Source organism: Macrosteles quadrilineatus, unplaced genomic scaffold, assembly GCF_028750875.1.
Source record: "Macrosteles quadrilineatus isolate MER2022 unplaced genomic scaffold, UCM_ALF_1.0 Scaffold_4__1_contigs__length_99947679, whole genome shotgun sequence".
In the NCBI taxonomy this organism is placed as follows: Eukaryota; Metazoa; Arthropoda; class Insecta; order Hemiptera; family Cicadellidae; genus Macrosteles; species Macrosteles quadrilineatus.
In genome coordinates this window covers 35,762,958-35,778,708 of record NW_026542597.1, presented here as the reverse complement: position 1 = coordinate 35,778,708, position 15,751 = coordinate 35,762,958, and the positions used below count along the sequence as shown (strand labels likewise).

The 15,751-nt window shown below is 36.7% G+C and overlaps 2 protein-coding genes across 2 annotated transcripts; both read left to right on the top strand.

Moving 5' to 3' along the window:
• The first annotated feature begins 9,273 nt into the window (after positions 1-9,273).
• Positions 9,274-9,975, top strand: LOC128992848 (uncharacterized). The gene has a single exon (XM_054416592.1). The coding sequence runs from the start codon at positions 9,274-9,276 to the stop codon at positions 9,973-9,975; it is 702 nt and encodes a 233-aa protein (XP_054272567.1).
• Positions 9,976-10,877: 902 nt separating this feature from the next.
• On the top strand, positions 10,878-12,958 carry LOC128992847 (ATP-dependent DNA helicase PIF1-like). The gene is made up of 2 exons (XM_054416591.1): positions 10,878-11,028; positions 11,661-12,958. The coding sequence occupies exons 1-2, from the start codon at positions 10,878-10,880 to the stop codon at positions 12,956-12,958; spliced, it is 1,449 nt and encodes a 482-aa protein (XP_054272566.1).
• Positions 12,959-15,751: the final 2,793 nt, after the last annotated feature.

The following is a 15,751-nucleotide window of genomic DNA, read 5'->3' as shown; positions in this document are numbered from 1 at the left end:
GTATGTATGCTTGCTTGCTTGCACCAAGATCTCGAAAACGGCTCCGACGATTTTCTTCAAATGTTGTAAATAGATTATTTTTGGCCTAAAAACGAGTTTACTACAGTTACAACTGCCAACAAAAATCTAATTACGTAGAAAAATGAAACTGAAAGTCACATTTTTTTAACATTAGTCTTATGGGTTGCTAAGTAACCATGTTGGAAGAATTAAATAACAAGGAAAAAGTAAACAAAAGACTTGTAAGTTAAAACATGTGTTCATAAAGGCATCTACCCACAGTATACTAGAAATTACAAAATACAGTACAAAAGCAAAAACATCAGTTGTTACTATTAAGCAAAGATTATGCTGAAGATTACTGGATACAATGTTTGTAGTAAAGGCTAGCAGTGCGGAGTGTAGGAAGCATCTGCGGCAGTTGGATTAATGTATCTAAAATACTCAAATGCTACGGTTAGATTCCCCATCCTTATGGAACAGCTGAAGCCAATTTTATTGGTAGTTCTGTCCGGTTTTCTGTAGATGTCGTTTTTGTCTACAATCTGTTTCTATTATTTTAGGGTTAGTTTCTCATTATTTGTGTCTCACTGTTTGGTTATATAGCTAATGGACGAGTTATTGTTTATGATTAGATAGTTTTATTTGGTTAAACTAGGGTTTAAATTACTGAAATAACAAGAAACAAATTGTAACCCAAACACGACATCTACAGAAAACCGGGCTGAACTAACAATAAAATTGGCTTCAGCTGTTCCATAAGGATGGGAAATCTACTAAGGGACTATGTTTTATCATGTTCTATCCATGCTTAAATCCTAAGAAAAGGGTAAAATATTTATGTAGTATGAAATTATGGAAAAGTGGTAGGCCTATGTCAATTATTGTATGAGCTTTATGCAAGCACATACTTTGGTAACTATATATCTCAACTCTAGAACGGTAAAAAGTGTATTACTATATCACCAGCTCGAAAAAAGTCGAAAATATTTTATTCTTATTGTGGCCAACTTGGTTTAAAATCTAGAGTCGACTCAATCCGATTGGATTGTATTATGTCATTATGCATTATGGCAAAACTAATACTGAAATAAAAAATTACTAAACTAATACTGAAATAAACATTTTGCATTATGCACATGTGGTTAAAAGTCACATGTTTGTGATTAACGTATCAACAATAGAGTTTTGTTTGTAAACATCTTGCCTCAAAAAATTCGTTACTAGATGGAAATGTACTCAACAAAAAATCTGAAATCATGAAAAGAGGACGACCACCAAATAGAAGTTTGAAGAAGTTGGGGAATTTCTTTAAAAGTCACAAAGCTGATGAAGACCAGGTAAGTTATAAAATATATACCTTTATTAATTTAATTACATACATTAAATCCGTGTGGTATGTCATTACTAGCTTACACCACGAATACAGAAATTGGAATAGAGTTGCTTATTTTATATTTCTCTATACCGGTAGCTCATTGTGTGAGGTACATTAAAAAGTTAGATGACAATTTACAATTTTGTGAACATCATTACATTGAAATAGTTATATTTTGTTTAGGATGGATTAAAACAATTCTATAAAGGTAGGATAACTAAGGAATAAACTTATTTGTTTAATTAAAAAATTTGAATTCTTAACTTTTGTCCAATTTACTGGTCATTATGGTTAAATAAATATAATGATGTCAGTTTCTCTAATAAATTTTAGTAGTTAGGCAAGCTCATGAGGAGTTTAAGGTAAGTTTTCAATACTTCAAAACCTGTAGATAAGAATGGTTTTGTATGAGCTAGCATCCAATTATAAATTTGTAAAATCTAATATCATTCAGGAATTTGTTCTATTGAAATAGCAAGAGTGTTTCAAGCAGAAAGTTTGTGTCTTTTTTACCCAAACAATAGAGAAGCAGGCTGTAAGTTGAATGTGACATGGTGGGGAGACCGTCTTGAGCATTGTCCTACACACAAATATCTTAGTGTAGTGTAGTCTTACTTCGGTCCAAAAAGAGCTTCATATCACGGACACGAGTTCTGGATGGATCACTCTCAGATTAATTGGATGGAAAGGTGGGAGGCCAACCCTCCCATACCAGCCAGGGAGGAACTGGCTCCTGGTGGATGCCTTCATTACACGGTGTGGAAGACTCAAGACCGAATCAGGGTCGAGGTACCAAAATGCAAGACAAACATGCAGAAATGGGTCTCTTACAAGACGAAGAAAACATCTTGTGTGCGTGTGGTGTTGTTCAGGATCCCGGCCATGTACTGATGTCCATGCCTAGACCACATTAGATTACCTTTTACAAGCGAATGACAAAGCCATATCGGTAGCTAATTTCTGGAAAAGCGAAGTCTGATTTCCGGACACGGAAAGTAAGTAAGTAGCATTGTGGAGGAAGAGGTAGGCTAAAGGGTTAGTTACCATTTTTTACGACCTTTAGAAAGGAGCTTAAATTTTCTTTCTTTGATCAAACATTTTTTTTTTTATTTCAGGCTGCAAAAGAACCTGATCCTGAAGGACCTGAGGGGTCTGGTGTATGTGTCTTAGAAGTTCAATCTGAACAAAATGTGAGTCTTTATTATCATCTCAACCGTATTATTAATGTAAAATTATTCAAAAGTATTAATTTATTTAGTTTATAAATATTATTTTGTGATAAATTAATAATACCAATAACTAATAAAGTAGGTAAGTAATCAGTCACCAATTTTACGATCTTTGAAAAATAGCTTACACTTAGATACAATTAAAATTACCTTTCAACAAGCATAAAAGACAAATATTTAAATTTCAGGTCACAAATGGAGTGCGCATGTTACCAGATCAATCAGATGAAAATGTGAGTATGAGTAACTATACCTAAACCGCATTGCCACAGTAGGCTAAATAATTTTAAAAAGTTGAACCATTCTTTTTGTGGTTGATTCATATTTGAAATTACATTTAATGTACTGTAGAAATGTATGAGTTTGGTTCAAACAGAAAATTAAAAAAAAATATTCTAATCACGCAAAAAATCTGTCATTATTGTTATTGAATGCGGTTAAAAATTGCATTACTCGATTTTTGGACAGTGTAAATGGCTTATGTACCTAAAGACCGGAATAGAAAAGATAACTTTTGCAAAAAGTAACCATTAATGGTGGATATAGGATAGAGGATCATCATATATTTTCATGAGTCTTTACTGTTGCTAGTAAACAAATAGACCTACTGGTATTGTTTGTTGAAGTTGTTATACATTTATTTTTATTTTCCATTATGATAAATTATTATTCTTATTCTGGTATTGGAGTATGCCAAGAGTAAGTATAACGCAACAAGTGTAGATAGGAATATATTCTAAAATTGGCCAGGTGATGCTTCAATTTTTACTCTCAGTAGACTAGGATACAAATGTTGCAGTATTACAAATTAATACAACCTTAATACAGATTTTTTATTTGTACAGCTGATGACTTCCAACAAACCCATTAGATGTGCGAAGATAAGGGCTCTGGAGATAATTTCTGATATAAGTGCTCAAATAAGTCAATCTATGGTGGAAGAAAAGGTAAATTATTTTGAGCAAAGAAGAATGTCAGAAGACAGCCAGGCTCGTGCCACTTGCCTTGAGGAACAGCGACAAAGAGACGCCAACCGCAGGGCTGCCGAGGAGGAGGACAAGCGAGCACGACGCCTCGAAGAACAGCGGCAAAGAGACGTCAACCGCAGGGCTGCCGAGGAGGAGGACAAGCGAGCACGACGTCTCGAAGAACAGCGGCAAAGAGACGTCAACCGCAGGGCTGCTGAGGAGGAGGAGAATCGAGCACGACGCCTCGAAGAACAGCGGCAAAGAGACGTCAACTGCAGGGCTGCCGAGGAGGAGGACAAGCAAGCACGACGCCTTGAAGAACAGCGGCAAAGAGACGTCAACCGCAGGGCTGCCGAGGAGGAGGACATGCGAGCACGACGCCTCGAAGAACAGCGGCAAAGAGACGTCAACCGCAGGGCTGCCGAGGAGGAGGACATGCGAGCACGACGCCTCGAAGAACAGCGGCAAAGAGACGGCAACCGCAGGGCTGCCGAGGAGGAGGACAAGCGAGCACGACGCCTTGAAGAACTCCGACAAGCAGCCACTATCCGCAGAGCCGCCGAAGAAGAAGACGAGCGTGTTCGACGGCTTGAAGAACTGCGGCAAGCAGCCGCTATCCGCAGAGCCGCCGAGGACGAAGACGAGCATGTTCGACGTCTTGAAGAACTGCGGCAAGCAGCCGCTATCCGCAGAGCCGCCGAAGAAGAAGACGAGCGTGTTCGACGGCTTGAAGAACTGCGGCAAGCAGCCGCTATCCGCAGAGCCGCCGAGGACGATGACGAGCGTGTTCGACGTCTTGAAGAACAGAGGCAAAGAGATGCCAACCGCAGGGATGCTGAAGTGGTAGACGAGCGTGCTCAACGCCTGCGAGAACAGCGTCGTCGTACAGCTGAAATACGACAGAATTCTGAGCGTAACCAACTTCAATCCTATAAAGCCGCTGCCTCAAGCCTCGTAGAGTACAGCAATTTGGGAATGTTTGACATCGCATGTGTTCATTGTGGTGCTGTTCATTTTTTAAAAGAGAGAGTGCAGAACAGAATTCACCCTAATTCATTTGGTGACTGTTGCCTTCATGGTCGCATTGAACAACCTGCGCCAGAGTTTCCCAATGAATTGGCATTGCTGTACACAAAACAACACAGACTAGCCAAACAGTTCCACGATAAAATTCGAAATATTTCTGCCTGTTTTGCTTTTTCTTCATTCAATGTTGCTGATGACAGGACTTTCAATAGTAAAGGTATTTATACATTTACTGCTGGTGGACAAGTGTATCACAAGTTAAATTTGGCGGCTCAGCCAGTCAGCAACAGTGAGGGTGATTTGGAAAGACCTAGATATGGCCAAATGTACTTCATTGACCCGGAAGCAGCCGTTGCAGAACGTATGAATGAACCAACGAATCAAGGCATGAATCAAGAACTAATACAGATTTTAGAGGAGGTCATGAGAAGTCAAAACCCATTTTCACAGGCTTTTATGATGATGAAAGAGATTGTTGAGGAAAACAATCAACGTGCTGAAGCTCTTGGTGTCCAACCACCCCACGTCCACCTCCTGTTTGCTGAACGTGCAGGTAAAATAATACTGTTTTCTCTAATTACAATTATTTTGTATGTTATTTGTGGTTGCTATTGCACAAATAACTATTTTCTGCAATCTCATTACTAAACTCTGAAAACTTCCACATAAGCATAAGCAAACGCGCCGTAGCCATTTTTATTTCTTTTCTCTTCTCTTCTCCGTAGCTATTCTAGATTACATGTAAGAATGACTACAACAGCCTGTTAAAATGATAAAAACAAAACTTGGTAATCTCTGCTCTTTCAGATGGCACCAGTTTAATTTGTCTACGATCATTAATAAAGTAGCTTTGAACAATTAAGAGTGCGGCATTAATTTTTTTGACATACCAAACTTTGTTATTAAGCGTAACGCAATTTATAAACTTGACATTTTTCTGAATGAGGTTTTTATAATCAATAATTTCATCAAAACAACTTTATTGAAAAGAGGATTTTCGTACATTTGTATTTTTGATGAGTCGTCAAATACTATCATTCATTTACTGGATTAAATGAATACTCAACAATTAATTCAGTCTTTTTTTAATTTTTTAAATGAATAATCTTTAAACTTCGGCAAAACTATACGGGTATGTTTCAAGAGTAAAGTTATATAAGAGAAAAATATGGAATGTACATTTTTTGTCATTTTTCTCTTAGAACTAAATAATGATTAAAGTTAAGATTTTTTGTTTTTCATATCATTAATTTACGATGTTTACTTTTAGGCGATGATCCCAGGCGATTCAACTCACCAACTTATAATGAAGTTGCTGCTGTAATTACATTAAATGCAGACCAAAGCATCCCGGAAAATGAGATGGTTATTAAGGAGCGAGGAAAACACTTAATAACGCTCAAGAACATTGACAGCCGAGTAGAACCATTCACCTACCCTCTCCTCTACCCAAAAGGAACTTTTGGATTTTCTGTAGGGCTTCCACTTCAAACGCCTTATGCAAGCCGTGCACACATGACGAGGATGGAGTTGGCTCAATACAGGTTAGCCTTTCGTCCAGAACAAGCCAAGGTTCTTCCTCCTGAACCATTGCTAGAGGGATTAGATCTAAGGTAAATTGGATTTAATGCTCTCCACTTTGGTGGTAGACTGTTTCAACAGTACGTCGTGGACACATACATCCGTGTTGAACGTGATCGTATTCAGTGGATCAAATACAACCAAAAGAAACTTCAAGCTGATCAGTATGCAGGAGTAACACATTTTCTAAATGAATTGGCTGAAAAGAAAAATGCTACAGTTGCTGAAAAATTGATTTTACCATAATCTTTTCCCGGATCAACTAGGTATTTCACCGAACACTTTGAAGACGCTATGGCAATTGTCCGAAGGTTTGGCTCTCCAGACTTTTTCATCACAATAACGTGCAGTCCAACATGGCCAGAATTAAAAGAAGCTGCATGTATTGAGCTCTCTGATGGTTTCTAATCTTTAACAGTTCGCCCAGGAAAGACCTGACATTGTGGCTAGGGTAGCCAAATTGAAATTTGACAGCATAATTGAAGATATAAGTAAGAAACAGATTTTTGGGAAGTCTTCTGCTTTTGTTTACACTATAGAATTTCAAAAACGAGGATTACCCCACCTACATCTTCTTGTCATCATGGCAAATGAAGACAAACTCCGGTCTCCAGAGGAAGTAGACACTTTCATTTCGGCAGAAATTCCTAATGATGACCCAGTTCTAAGGGAGTTGGTCCTCAAATGGATGATTCACAACCCATGTGGCGAACTTAATCCGTCTGCGTCATGTATGGAGAATAAGGGTGGATCTCCTAAATGCCGCTTTGGATTCCCCAAAGCTCATCAAGAGTTTACGTCAATTGTTGACAACAAAAACCCGAATTACAAGAGACGGTATGACCCACAACCAGGGCCGGACTTACGACTTCAGGGGCCCCGGGCAAATTTTCCAATGGGGCCCTAGGATTTCAGTTCGGGGGGGGGTCCTCCAGTGGGATTAGGGGGTCCTCCCCCGGGAAAATTTTCTAAATTTAGGCTTCAAATAGAGCAATTTAAGGCCAAATAAGCAATAAGTTCTATATAAAAAAATTTTCTTAAAATATAACTATTTTAACATATTTTTATATACAGCATATTTTAATTTTATACACAAAAATAAAAATGTATTGCTTTATAGTACCAGTGACGGCATATTTGGTATGGTATCATGGTAGGCTACCATAATATATTTGGATAAGAAGTATTGATATATTTTTGTTTATTACGTATTTAAATTATCGATTATTGCCGTCGATTTGTATGGTTTTTCAATATTACTACAATATAGGTGTGATTATTTTATTTTCATAATGGTTTTGGTACCTATGGCATTCTCGTTTTTATAATATGTTAAAGTCCTAGCATGAAAAGTACCATTGGGGACTTTCAAGTTTGAGTTTTTTTATTGAGGAGCAAAATCTTGCAATGTCTAATAAACACTCACAAGCTAAGTATTTATATGAGTAACTGAAAGATGTTTAAATGGATCCAATATCGATTACCTAATACAACACAAACATAGCATTGAATACAACATTACTCACTTCAGCTTTGTTTTTGTACTGTTAGTTTGCAGAATTACAATAAAATAACACAAAAGTAAGACAATTTCAACCAACTTGACGTGACCACTAGTCTCAAAGGACAAACTATGGGAGTAAAGTGATTTAAATTGTTTTGGATAGGCGATAAGGCATTTTATGTGTGTGTATGCGCGTGCGTGAGAGACAGGACTAGACAGGATCCCTTATCAGCTCATTATCATTTATTGTTGCAGCTGCTTCTGCTTATTCGCTTATTTACGATTTCATACGACAACGCTCGCCCAATCCCAATAAATGTAATTTTTTGTTAACATCAGACGACTCTAGTTGTTTTAAAGTGTCTATATAGATTTAAAAATCTTACTGGTGCTACAGTATATGATTTTGACTCCAAAGACTAAATTGGAGATCAAAATTTGGACGCATAACTTAATTAATTACTATTTTACAAAACCTTTCAATTGAACGGATAATACACTTCTACCCCTTAAAATCCTGATTGGTATATACTTAGAGGTAAAAGAAAAGAATAACATTTAATAAAACATAAACGGAGCAATGTTTTTATTTTTAAAAGTATTTGAACTCCAGTGAATCTCCATTTAACACAATACAATTTTACAAGTTACGTTCTACGTTGGGACAAGAGTTTTCATATTTATTGTATTTTTGCCCCAAGCGCGGGACCCCCTTCAACTCATTCGCCGCGGCCGTACGTTCAGGCGAGCGGCTTCATTGAAACTGAAACTTGTCCGTCACAGCCACAGAAAACATACTACTATAACCCAGAATGCCAACCGCGTGGTAAAAAGCATCAAGTGTTTTTGAGAGAGCTTTGCCTGTCAATCGTAGGCAGCGCCACCAGCGTTGCCATTCACTCAGCATAGCAACGCTGGTGGCGCTGCCTACGATTGACAGGCAAAGCTCTCTCAAAACACTTAATGCTTTTTACCATGCGGTTGGCATTCTGGGTTATAGAAGTATGTTTTCTGTGGTCACAGCCTAGCACATATGCTCAGCTCATGTAAACCAGGCCTAAGCGTAGGGCCCAGTGCAACTCTGAGAAAAAGTCCCTTAGGGTCAAGAATCTCATTCCTAGTAATGCCTTAAAATGCACCTAACAATAACTTTAAACATAGGATAGCGAAAATAAAAATAAAGCTGTTACAAAAGAAGGCCATTTGTTAAGTGTCTGATCAATTTTCGAAGTTAATGATAAAAACTAATGTACAAAGGGGGCCCTGTCAGGGCCCCCCTTGGCCCGGGGGCCCCGGGCGTTCGCCCTCTTCGCCCATAGGTAAGTCCGGCCCTGCCCACAACTGGATCCGAATAACCCAGAATTTTCGCACGTCCATGCGGTGTACCGTAAAAACAGTGATGGACAAAAAGTTACACGGGACAATAGACACGTTGCTCCATACAATGGCTATTTATTGAAGAAATACATGTGTCACATTAATATTGAATATGTTGGTAGTGTTAGAGCCGTTAAGTACCTCTATAAATACATTTATAAAGGGCATGACTGCGCAAATGTATAAATTGTTGAAAATGTGGCCCGAATAATGTATAATGAAGCTGAAACGTTTGTTGAGGCACGTTATATTTCGCCCCCTGAAGCATGTTGGAGGCTGGCTGGAAATGAAATCCAAAGGAAAAGCCATTCGGTGCAACGTTTGGACATCCATCTAGAAGGTCAGTACCGTGTGGGAAACATGGAACAGACACAAGAAGATGTAGCAGACACTGGCCTGAAAGGGTCCACCTTAGAGGCGTACTTTAAACACAACTCTAAACTTCACATTGAAGAAGAGAATGGGAATGAAGTAAACTACTACTTCTACTGGCAGATGCCAGAAAAGTACAAATGGTTAGGCAAAACAAGTGAAAGGGTGGTACGACAGCGAAGCTCAAAAACTATTGGAAGGATCCACATCGTGAACTTGGTAGCCCAACCGGAACTTTATCACTTAAGAATGCTCCTCTTTCACACCAAAGATGCCAAAAGTTTTGAAGACCTTAAATTTGTAAATGGGACTGCCTATTCCACTTACAAACAAGCATGCCTAGCAAAAGGCCTAACATATGATGACCGGCAATGGATTGATGGTCTGCGGGAATCCGCTTTATCAAAGATGCCGAGTGTCATGAGGACACTCTTTTGTCAAATCTTAATTCTCGGATCACCAGAAAACCCTAAACGTCTCTGGGATATGTTTAAGAACGAGTTGGCAGAAGATTTTCTTAGAGAAGCAGAGATTTCTTGAACCCCTCTAGAAGATGCTTACAACAGAGCATATAGAATCATAGCTTACAAGCTAAATACTGAAGCTACAGAAGGTAATAATCTACTTATAAATATTACATATTACAAAACTTAAATTAAGTTTATTTTGAGTGAATACCCCTTCAAAATTTGTAATATATTTATTTATATTTTATTTTAAATGATAATATCTTTCTCTTAAACTGACAGCGAGTAGGTTAAGCCAAGCCGATGGTCAATGAATGTTGCCTATTGGTCTACCAAAGTTAAATATCAATCTTTAGTGAATTCCTTCAACATTTCATACATAATACCATATCAATATTCAATTATTTTAATGTCTTTAAAAGTCATTTCAAAATAATTAACAAAGATGGTCTAATACAGTCCTTACTATTATTTATTAATCACAAATTTATAAAAAACAGATGATTTCAGAATCAAACCTTTGCAGATATTTTTATAACAGTCTTTAAAAACTAACCTAAAATATGTTAATTTAATATAAAAAAAGGGTTGGAAATTAGTGTGTGTTTTAAATAAGAGAGCACAAACCCCATTTAATCATATTATTCACTCATGAATAATACATTCATGACACACATTATTCTAACCATTGTTGTAAACAGTACTTTAATTTGGGAGATATCGACCTTGAAACATACATAATTGCGGATCTTCCAGCAAAATAAATCGTCTTAATAACAAACATTTTGAGCCTTTGGGTGGTGATTGATCACCTATAATTACTCCCAATTATTTACCCAAATTCTTTCAGCTTTATTAACTTATCGTTATTTGTGATGTGTTCCAAAAACTTAAATGACACTTTCTAGAAATTTTTAACACTTAAACGTGCTTATTTTAGGACGCAACTTCCGTTTTTGGGTAGAGAACTATGGAATGGATGATATTAACGACTTCGAGATGAATGAGGAGGTTTTTAACGTAGGGCAATCTCATGAAATTGGCCATCGCCTCTACAACAACCTCAATGATAAACAGAAGGAATTTGTTGATGCTGTCATCCAAACACTTGATGATGAGAGTTCAGGTACAGTACACTGTAATAAACTGAGAAATTCAGGTGCGAGAATACCTAGGATACCACTAATAGCATTGAACATATGTTTTAGCAATTCCATTTAACCAATGTTAAATAATGTTTATTTTCGGCCCAAAAACGTCATTTGTTGATGTTTATGATCCATACCGGGTATTTTTCTAGTAATCGTGTAGGATACCAATAACCTTGAATAATAGGGAGGTTACTTCAATATTTAGAAAAGTATGTTTTGAAACTATTTAAATAATGGTCAAGCCTTTTTTTATTTACAAGTAAATGACATAGTTAGTTATCAAAATACAGTTTCAGTTTTGAAATAAAACATATGGTTAACACATATTATTTGTTGCAAAAAAAAGAACAAAAAAAAAACAGAATCCTACTGCATCAGCTTTTAGAAACCCGCAGACTTGGATAATATAAGCTAGGATAATAATGAAGTTAACTGTAAATTGTACATTTTTGTTTTTAATCAATGTCATCTGATTTAATTCATTTTTTAGCTTCAATTTTGTATACTATCTTTCTTTATACTATTCAAACAATGTCACCAGTTTTAAAATCCTGACAGTAACAAAACATAATGTTGTGATAGTACACATGAATTGATTTGTTTTCAGGACCAAAATGTTTCTTCCTTGATGGACCTGGAGGTACAGGGAAAACATTTGTCTACAATACCTTGTACCACCTCTGCCGAAGTCGAAACATCATTGTTAAATGCATGGCATTTACAGGCATTGCATCCATACTTCTGCCAGAAGGACGCACAACCCACAAGACATTTGGTCTTAAAGTTCCTTTGACTAATGATTCAAAATCATCAATCAAACGTGGATCTTCAAAATTCAAGGAATTGGAAGCAGTCAACATGTTCATGATGGATGAAGCACCAATGCTTCCTAAATACGGTCTTGACTGCATGGACGAGCTCCTTCGTGATCTAGGTGACAGGAACTCCCCATTTGGCGGGAAAATAATGATTTTAGGAGGAGATTTTCGACAGTGTCTACCGGTCCAGCCAAGGGCAAATCGTACCGAACTTCTAGACCTTTCCATCAAGAAAAGTGTTCTCTGGAGGTACTTCAGGGTTTTCTCTCTGGAACAAAATATGAGAGTTGATGCGGAAGAGGAGTGCTTTGCTAGGTACCTACTGAAACTTGGAAATGGAGAGCTTGATACCAACGCTGATAGTGAAATTGAACTCCCTAATGACATCATCACTAATACTAATGACATTGTTAACGAGATCTATGGAGAATGTCTCTCCGACGGAAACTTTGAGGACATGAAGGATCGAGCAATTCTTGCACCCCTAAACAAGGACGTCGACACAATTAACAACACCGTTATCAATTTAATTCCTGGAACCGAGACCATTTATAAAAGTTACGATTCAATTAAAGATGAACCAGAAGGTGCCTTAAAGTTCCCTCCAGAATTCCTAAACTCTATCGAGATTTCAGACCTACCACCACACCAGCTCAGACTAAAAAGTAATACCATTATCATGCTCCTTCGTAACCTTGACGTCTCAGAGGGTCTGTGCAATGGCACTAGACTGATAGTTACAGCACTCTGTCCTAACATAATAAAAGCCAAGATCATCACTGGTGAACACTCTGGCCGAGACGTGCACATACCAAGAATCACCCTTGATTCATGCAAGTCTCAGCTAGGGTGTTCACTACAAAGACACCAATTCCCTATTCGGCCAGCCTTTGCGATGACAATACATAAATCGCAAGGGCAAACATTTAAATATGTCGGCGTCGTGCTACAAACGCCTGTATTCATGCATGGCATGCTATACGTTGCATTTTCAAGGGTAAAGCGTAGAAGTGCATTGAAAGTGGTGGTACCGCCAGAAACAGGTGGTCGCACACGCAACGTAGTGTGGACCGAAGTTTTTAATTGATGTGGTTCGTGCATTTGAGAAAAGACTTTTGTTATATTATGAAATTCTATTTTTCTTGCACTATTTTTTATTTGTTTTGTTGTAAACATTTTCTTTGATTGTTAGTTTTATTGAAGGTATGCATTGTACTGTATCAGATGCAGGCAAGTTCTTTACTTGCTCTGCTCTTTAGGGATACTTTAAATGTATTGAAATATTTTGGAATATTTCATTTTTATATAATAATCTTATATTCTTATGTGAGCAATGTTTGCTTGCAGATCAAAAACAGCAAGGTCAAAGGTCGGGGTACCGCAGGGTTCGGTTATGGGCCACATTTTGTTTTTAATTTTAATTAATGACATTAGTTTCAATTTAGATTGTAAGTCAACAATTTATGCTGATGACACCTCTTTACTTGTTAGCCATAGAGATTTAGATTGTATGGAAAATGTTGCCAATTCTGTTTTTAAAGATGCTGAAGAATGGTTTACAGTAAATGGATTGTTTTTAAATTCTAAAAAACACAGAGAATATTGGTGACCTTGAAAAAGAATCATGAAAACCATCAATTTGTTCACGATTATGAAAATTTTATAACATTACTTGGTATAAAAGTAGACTGTAAGCTGTCATAGTCTGACCATATTAATTTTGTAAATAATAAATTGCCCAGAGTTGTACATTTGTTAATAAATCTAAAAAGACATGTTTCCAGTAAATACTTGAAAATGGCATATTTTGCTTTTTATGAAAGTGTTATCTGGTGGATAATCTGGAGTAACGGAGTTGGAATTTAAAAAAATTTAATCAAACAAAAAAAAGCTGTTAGAGTTTTGCCGGACTCAGAAAGGTTAGCCCGCTCCAGGCCACTTTTTGTCTCATCGGGGACCCTGACTATTGTACACTTGTATATTTTAGAGGTATTGATGTTTGTCAAAATTAATTTAAATATGTTTTCTGTCAGAGAAAAAATACATGATCATGTAATCAGATTTAGGAATAAATTAGATCAACAAAGGTTTAGGTTAAGTAAATCAATTAATTATCATGTTAATTTAGGTGTAACATTTTTCAACAAGTTACCATTGACTTTTCAGAGTTTGCTTAAAAAAGCATTAAATAGATTGTATAATTGGTTACAATTGAACCCATTTTATACATTGGATGAATTTTTAAATATTAAAATAGAGTCTTCAAGCCTAGCCCAATTTTAGATTTTAAACATTACATGGTTTTTTGTGATGTTAGCTCAATTTAATGTTGCTTGTTTATCAATGTGAATCATATACAACTGTTTATTGAAAAATTTTGTAATTTTGTTGAATGTCTAAAAAATGTCTTATTATTTGTCTTATTTGCTTGTATGTATAATTTCACAAAGTACTTGAAAACGGCTTTGACAACAGCCTTTAAATGTCGGAAATAATTTATTTCTAGCCTAAAAACGTAATTGACGACCACCAACATCTAAGGCAAATTCGCATTTCACTATACAACTCAATATCTAATATATAAAATTCTCGTGTCACAGTGTTTGTCTGCAAACTCCTCCGGAACGACTTCACCGATCGTTATGAAATTTGGTGTGTAAATTCTGTATGTATGCGAATCGGACGTAAACTATTTCCCGTTTCGAAATTCTTAAAAGGGCTCCGCCCCAGTGGCTCTGGAGTTTCCCATGTTAACCTTATGAGAAATGGAATTAATGAATCTTAACAGCTGTTTCAAATTAAACAAGTTGGTTCTGTTCTATGATGTTCAATAGCATTAAAGTTACAAGGATTACCAACAGGGTGCAGCACTATTATTTCTTTTACATTTATGACAACAGCTAATTTGCAACCAAAAGGTGAGTGAGCGTAGCGAACGAACTTCAACCTGGAGGCGATTTAGCGTAGCGAACGAGCTAACATGAAGGCAAGTGAGCGCAGCGAACGAGCTCCAACCTAAAGGTGAGTGAGCGTAGCGAACGAGCTCCAACCCAAAGGTGAGTGAGCGTAGCGAACGAACTTCAACCAGGACGTGATTGAGCGATGCGAACGAGATCATCTTGAAAATTAAACGTAACGGTACTTTCTTTCCATCGGTCTGTCTTAGGGGAAACCTATAACTTAGGCGATACGAAGTTCGCCGGGTCAGCTAGTAACAATATACAAATTTAACATTTGCCACATGGGCTGCTAAGTAGTTATGTTGTTTGAACATAATAATAAGTAAAAAGAAAAACAAAAGACTTGTAACATATTGTGACTACAATTTACAGTACAAAGGGGGAAACATCATGTTACTATTGAGCAAAGATTACACTAATTTATCTATATAGGGGATATTTTCCCTTATATATTGATTAATTTTCAGTATAATCTTTGCTCAATAGTAATAATTGAAGTTCCTCTATATGAGGTTTTTGCCATTGACTGTAAAATAAAATAATTTGTTGTGGATTGTCAGGTTAAATTTTCCATCATAATAAATGGAAATTCTACTTGAAGTTAAATAATTAAGTCCGAAATTAGTTGTAAATAAGACTTGATATTGTGAAATCCGTGGATAAGTTAAAGTCATATTGTGGTTAACCTGATAATAATAAAACACAGCTGGCCTAAAGATATTGCTTTAGCAACACTTAAGTTGCCTTTATATTGCTTTTACAATCGAAATCAACTATACCGAGCCATGGCTCGGTCCCCCGGTACTCTTTTATTATGTTATAAAGAGTTACAACAGTTTTGGCGACGAGGTAAAAGTATAAATTTGTTTATTCATACATTAATGACCAGTTACATTTTTTTCAATTACCTTTTCTTCAAA

What these genes read in the sequence shown, in the direction of transcription:
- LOC128992848 (XM_054416592.1), top strand. Translation starts at nt 9,274, where the DNA reads ATGTATAATGAAGCTGAAACGTTTGTTGAGGCACGTTATATTTCGCCC.
- LOC128992847 (XM_054416591.1), top strand. Translation starts at nt 10,878, where the DNA reads ATGGATGATATTAACGACTTCGAGATGAATGAGGAGGTTTTTAACGTA. An exon ending in ACTTGATGATGAGAGTTCAG is followed by an intron (nt 11,029 to 11,660) that starts GTACAGTACACT and finishes ATTTGTTTTCAG; the next exon opens with GACCAAAATGTTTCTTCCTT.